General features: G+C 38.8%; 1 protein-coding gene across 1 annotated transcript in view; it reads right to left on the minus strand.

Annotated features, from left to right (window-relative positions):
* sema3ga (sema domain, immunoglobulin domain (Ig), short basic domain, secreted, (semaphorin) 3Ga) overlaps positions 1 to 4,315 on the minus strand; it is an 18,843-nt gene extending 14,528 nt beyond the window's left edge. Inside the window, exons 1-2 of the mRNA XM_082189386.1 lie at positions 3,870 to 4,315; positions 496 to 624 (exon numbers count right to left, since the gene is read on the minus strand). Of these exons, the coding sequence (XP_082045512.1) occupies positions 496 to 613 (118 nt within the window). The 5' untranslated portion in view covers positions 614 to 624; positions 3,870 to 4,315. The remainder of the gene's footprint in view (positions 1 to 495; positions 625 to 3,869) is intronic.
* Between the last annotated feature and the right edge of the window lie 1,685 nt (positions 4,316 to 6,000).

Here is a 6,000-nt window from a genome sequence, read left to right on the forward strand (position 1 = left end):
CGGTCAATTTTATAATGGTTACTTTTCTGAAATGAGACATCCTCGATGACGTACAGTATGCAAGCGACAAATGTGACCTCCAGAGGGCACAGCCTTTGAAATGAGACACAGCTAAAGTGTGGAATGTTGTACACTTCATGCCCACAACTGTCGCAGCTATAATTACGTAGCTGAGGGGGAGGGATTATCAAACTTGTCATCTAAATCACTACACGGTAAAGTACATAGTGCATAGTCTAAGTGCATAGTATGTCATGTGGGACACAATTAAATGTTTTCTTCAAGAGGTAGGGTGTGGGTTATGGTTAGTCTATAGCATACTGCATATAACTAGCTCTATATAACAACAATAGGAGTCTGGTTTGTCTTCATTTAGACTAAGTGTGTGTGTGTGTGCGCGTGTGTGTGTGTGCGCATGAGCATGTGGGTGTATGCAAAAGAGAAAGAGAGAGGCTGAGTATGCATAGACAGGTAATGAATAAGGTTTGCGCTCACCTTTAAAAGCCAGGTGCACTCTGGGAGCGGAGCGATGTGTGCAGGCCACTTCAAACACAAACAAAGCCCACAGCAACAGGAGGAGTCTTGTTTCCATAACTCTCATAGTTAGACCCATTTGCAGGCAACCTATACAAACCCACACAAAAGAAAGAAAATAAAACAAGGTGGACATAGAAAGAAAAGCACAAGAGAGGCTAAATTTATCATTGATTTCAACAAAGGAAGAGGTTGAAATGACAAAGGAAGAAGGACGAGAGAAGGGGAAAAAAAATAGCTTGGAAATAAATGAGAGGATGAAGACGAGGAAGAGAGACGGAGACAGTTCGATTTAGACAGACAACAGAAGGAACAGAAAGCAAACATGACTACGTACTACACTGTTGTAAATTTAGCCTGGAGTTTTAACACAGACAAATCCCAGCCTGTCACACCTTCCTCCATTCAACTCCATGGAAAGACAAAGGTTTCAGGCCTGCATTAGAGGGGCAGCATTTATGATACATGGTGTCAGTTTTATTTTAGGAAAAACAGGTGCCGTTAATCAACTTTATCCACCCAGTACAACTGCACAGGGCAGTTTTTCAAAAGCATTGTGAGCTAAGTTGAATGTTTGAGTTTGCAGCAGAAGTCACAGAACAGAGCGAAATGTTGTAAACTGGTAAATAAACGCGACTGAAAACATCATTTCATTGATATGACAACTGAATACAATAGAATCACGATTTCATAAATAAGGCTTCGTACACATTTGTACATCTGTAAAGTTGTTCGAAAACATAAATCATTTAGTGGTGTCAATACTGTACTTTTCAGTTTCTATGGAAAATTAAGTAGGCTATATGTACGTGTGGTAGAACCACTTTACATAAAGATAAGATACGAAAGTGTTCAAGTTGAATTATTAAAGGTTTTCTTTTAATGAGACTTTTTTTCATTATATCAGTTGTATCAACCTGGCATTTTTAACTTCATGCTCTTCAAAAAAAAATTATCTAAATTATTGTAATTCATTAGTGAATTCCCATTATTGTATGTATGAACACCCAAAAAACTAAAATGTGGCCATCATTGACCCAAAAATCACTGCTTATGAAAAAGAGCTTATGATGTCAAGCTGGAGGTGGCAAATCAGTCGCTGCAATGTGGCTGCGGCAAAGCCCCGTCACGCTGCTCATTGTTATAACTTGGAAGATCTCGCTGGAGTCCAGGGCTGCAACTGCTGCCTCTTTTAGATCAGTTTCCATCAGGTACTGATCCTGGGCTCCTGTTTATGACATCATCAGCTGATCGGTGATGTATGGGGGTGATGTCAGCACAGCAGGCACTCGCATACTTTGGATTTGCCTGTCCATGCGTTCTCTTCATCGGAGATGCATGATTAAATCAGCTATGTCAACTTACATATTTTTATTAGCACTTATAATTACTGCACCTGTGTGTACACCACAGATTTGCCCTCAGCTCTTTGTGTGTTTTGCCAAAAGTACATTTGGAGGCAAAAGTTTTGACACTAGGCAACTCACTTAGACTAATCCTTTTCCACAAACTCACACGTGCACAAACAAACACAAACACCGGTCCAGGCTCTGCCAGCTGTCACTGGTTCAAATTCACATTCAAAGTGCGTCTAGGGGCTTGTCCAGGAATGTACTACATGTCGAAACTGCAAGATGACATAGAGAGAGAACCATAGACTACACAGAAAAGTTGGTAAATGAGAGCGGAGAGTCAAAAAAAGGCTATGAAGATAGTCATCTCTCTGTAAGTTCATGTAGATCATGGCTCTGTAGACATCAGATTGGGATCATAGTTGCTGTGTTAACATTAGACAAGAGCACAGAATTATTGGTCTGAAAGCTTCAAACGCACATTTGTGATCTTGGGTGCACCCGTGAGGGGTTACGAAAACCAACAAATAATTGATATCATCTTTTCCAGCTCAAAGCGTCCTCACTTTTGAACCTGATTTCAAAAATCCTCTGATGTTTTACTGTGTATCACTGGCTCTTGATGAAACTCACACCGTGCAAGATCAGATTTGTTTTATGTCTCCTCTACTTCACATATACAACATCAGTCACTCAGGTGTTCTTACATGTTGGTTCTGGCACTGGTTTGAGGTGAAAGAGTAGGAAGCGCGCGCACACACCCATTGCTAAACATCTAACCAAACTAGATAGATAGATAGATAGATAGATAGATAGATAGATAGATAGATAGATAGATAGATAGATAGATAGATGCATGCCTAAATCTCTCAAGTAAACTGTTAAGCGGGATATTTACTGTTTTAAATTTTCAGTGGAACTTCACAGGTGTAAACTGTTATACTTTCTTGTTAGCATGAATTATGTATCAGTCGTTCTCTGCCGGAATGGCCAGAATATGAATTATGGATGCACAAGCGCAATCTATGACGTCCATTAAATCCAACTCCAACGTGTCCGTTTTTGCCCCCTTTTTTGGTGAATGACAAAATGTCAGACTGCTGTATCTCTCTTTCTTAACATTCAAATATATAACTTGAGGTAAATACAAAAAGAATATTATGTATAAAATACATAAAAATTGTAGGGTGATGTTAGATGTTGGGGTGCAAAACTATTAAACAGTTGCCATAGGCCTATATATTATTTGACAATTATCAACAGATTTGATAGGTCTAGTTTTAGTGGGCAGGACAAATCATTTTGCTCTGTAAAGTTAATTGCAGGTTTTCAAATATCAGCTTTATATTCATCGGAAACGTTTACAATTATGATACCATGAATTGTTAACTGATTATCTCTATAAAAATAAAATAAAATAAAAGAGTATCTGCATGCAAAATAATTTAATTATTTTAGGCAAATCTTTATGAAATTATGTTCAAGGGATATTTATATTCCTTTCATTAAAACTGTTCATACAACATTGAAAGAATAAACTCACAAAAAAACAAAAACATCTGGAACATGTGCGTATATAGAACCTGAATATATGTATTCTAATCCTCAACCCTCCTGCTAAATCAATTTATAATTTTTTTATAGGCAAACGTGTCTGATTATATTTCCTTATTCTGTATGTAGTTTATCTATAACACTGATTTAAATGGATCTTTAAAAGTAGTAGCCAATTAGGCTACAGTATTTTTTAAATCTAATCTGATGACGACATTATAAATTACTGTAAAAACGTAAACAATTGATAGGTATGATGAAAATCCGACATGTTCGCACAATTAGCAACTTACGTATTTGACAACCAATGACAAAAACTAAATTTTATATTTAATATTAAACTTTAATCTTTCCATCCTTACCAGAGAATTCCGGGTCAAAAGCAGCTCTAACTGTGAAGTTTGAATATGAGAAGTAGCGTATATTCACCTGATTCGCTGGTATTGTGGCTCAGTCGGTCTGTTGCTCCGTGTTGCCTATTTGGTGTCTTTAAGATCAGGTGAGATGTTATCGTTACATTCCTTACAGTCTCTGTGAGCACAGCTCGTGCCTTAAACTCTGAAATCCGTCCAAAACCTTCTCATAAAATCATAAGAGCTTGTATAGCTCTAGCTTTTTGAATTCCCACTTTTGGGGCGTGTCAGTGAGTCCGAAAAACGGAGGTAAAAGTTGCAGAACGTGCTCGCAATTCCTCAGGATACTTCTAAGCTGTTATCTGGACAGTTGAGGAGATAAAGGCAACAAAAGCCCAGATGTTTTTTGCTTTTTTCGTGACAATATCTCCAGCGTTTGCCAGGTTGAATACAAAACAGAAGATGTGTTCGTCGTCTTGTCACGTAACTCCACGCTGCACGGCGTCGTGTTGAAAGTGTGCGCGGTGGCAGGTGTTTGGTTTATTCGGCCGGTGAAGTGTCACGGTCCAGCCCCCTCAGCATTGCTCCCAGCGAACCAAAGGCAGGAAAACATGAACATATCAATGCAGATAGTAGTGTATACAACAGTGTATTTGAACATTAGGCTATTTAAAAACTTAAATATTAAACGTAATATTTGTCTAATGATGGCAAGGGACTTTTTATTCCAGCAAATATTTTTTAAAGTAGGTTCATTTCTGTATTGGCTCACACCCAAGGGATAATCACCCACAAATTCTGTCATCATTTACTCACCCTCATGTCATTTCAAACCCGTAAATCTTCGGAACACAAATTAAGATCTTTTTGATGAAATCTGAGAGCTTTCTGTCCCTCCATTGATAGCTACGCAACTACCACTTTCATAAAGAGATCGTAAACCTAATCCATATGAATTGAATCCAAATTTTCTGAAAAGACTTGATCGCTTTATATGATGATGAACAGATTTAATTGAGGCTTTTATTCACATTTAAACATTGATCAGCGGACAAAAAAAAGCTCAACCAAACCTGCTTGACGTGCGAGAACAAACCCCATTGGTTTATGCGAAAGCTCAAACATGCTACGTAACCAGGGGGGCAGGGTTTCATATTATTTTGAAGTTTCCCCGGGCGCCGCCATTGGCTAGCGGACCCCCACCTGCTGTTAGCATCCCATTGACTCCCATTCATTTTGGCGTCACTTTGACAGCGAATAACTTTACATCTGAGGCGTTTAAAGACTCCATTTGTCCATTATTTATTTCTAAAGAAACACGAAAATGTATAAAAGGCTCCATTACCTTGTAGCTTCCGTTATGGCCACGTAGAAGCAATTTTTGTAAAAATAGGCTAACGATTGCGTCATAACCACGCGACTCTCCGTCGCACAGTAGAGAATTACCGTATGGACAGGAGGAGAAGCTCGCGGGCAATCGGGGGGACGTGGAGGCAAAGTGACAAAATAATTCATCAGAATACATAGCAAAAGTTTCTCCTGCTCCTAGCTTATGGACACCTCCTACTCACACTCTCCATCTCTGCAAGTTTCGGAAGGGAATGATTTAGATTTCTCTTGGCACAGCTACTAGAAGACAGACGGGTTGCTCACGTCACATCTACGTCGTCAAGCTCAGTTTGAGTCTGCGCAGTACGCTCGACCCCCAGGAAGTAAGAGCTTCTAATTGACTTCTCATGTCTCCGTTGAATCCAATGGGGTCGCTGTGTCCATTTCTTTTACTGTCTATGTACGTAACACACGAGAATGAACCTCATTGGTTCTCACACGTCAAGCGAACATGCTTGAGCTTCCATGTGAGTTGATGAATGTTTAAATGTGAATAAAAGCTTCAATTCAATCTCCTCACCATATAAAGCGATTGAGTCTCTTCAGAAAATTTGACATAACCGCTCAATTCATGTGGATTAGTTTTACGATCTCTTTATGGACTTTAATGGAGGGACAGAAAGCACTCAGATTTCATCAAAAAGATCTTCATTTGTATTTCGAAGATGAGTGAAAGTCTTACGAGTTTGGAACAACATGAGGGTGAGTAATTAATGACAGAAATGTCATTTTAGGGGAACTATCTCTTTAAGTCTGGGTTACAAAAAACTACTGACAAAAAACATTTCCTCTGTTATTACTCAGGAAAAAAGATATAG

The sequence above is a fragment of the Leuciscus leuciscus genome, assembly GCF_965113295.1.
Source record: "Leuciscus leuciscus genome assembly, chromosome: 13".
NCBI classification, from domain to species: domain Eukaryota; kingdom Metazoa; phylum Chordata; class Actinopteri; order Cypriniformes; family Leuciscidae; genus Leuciscus; species Leuciscus leuciscus.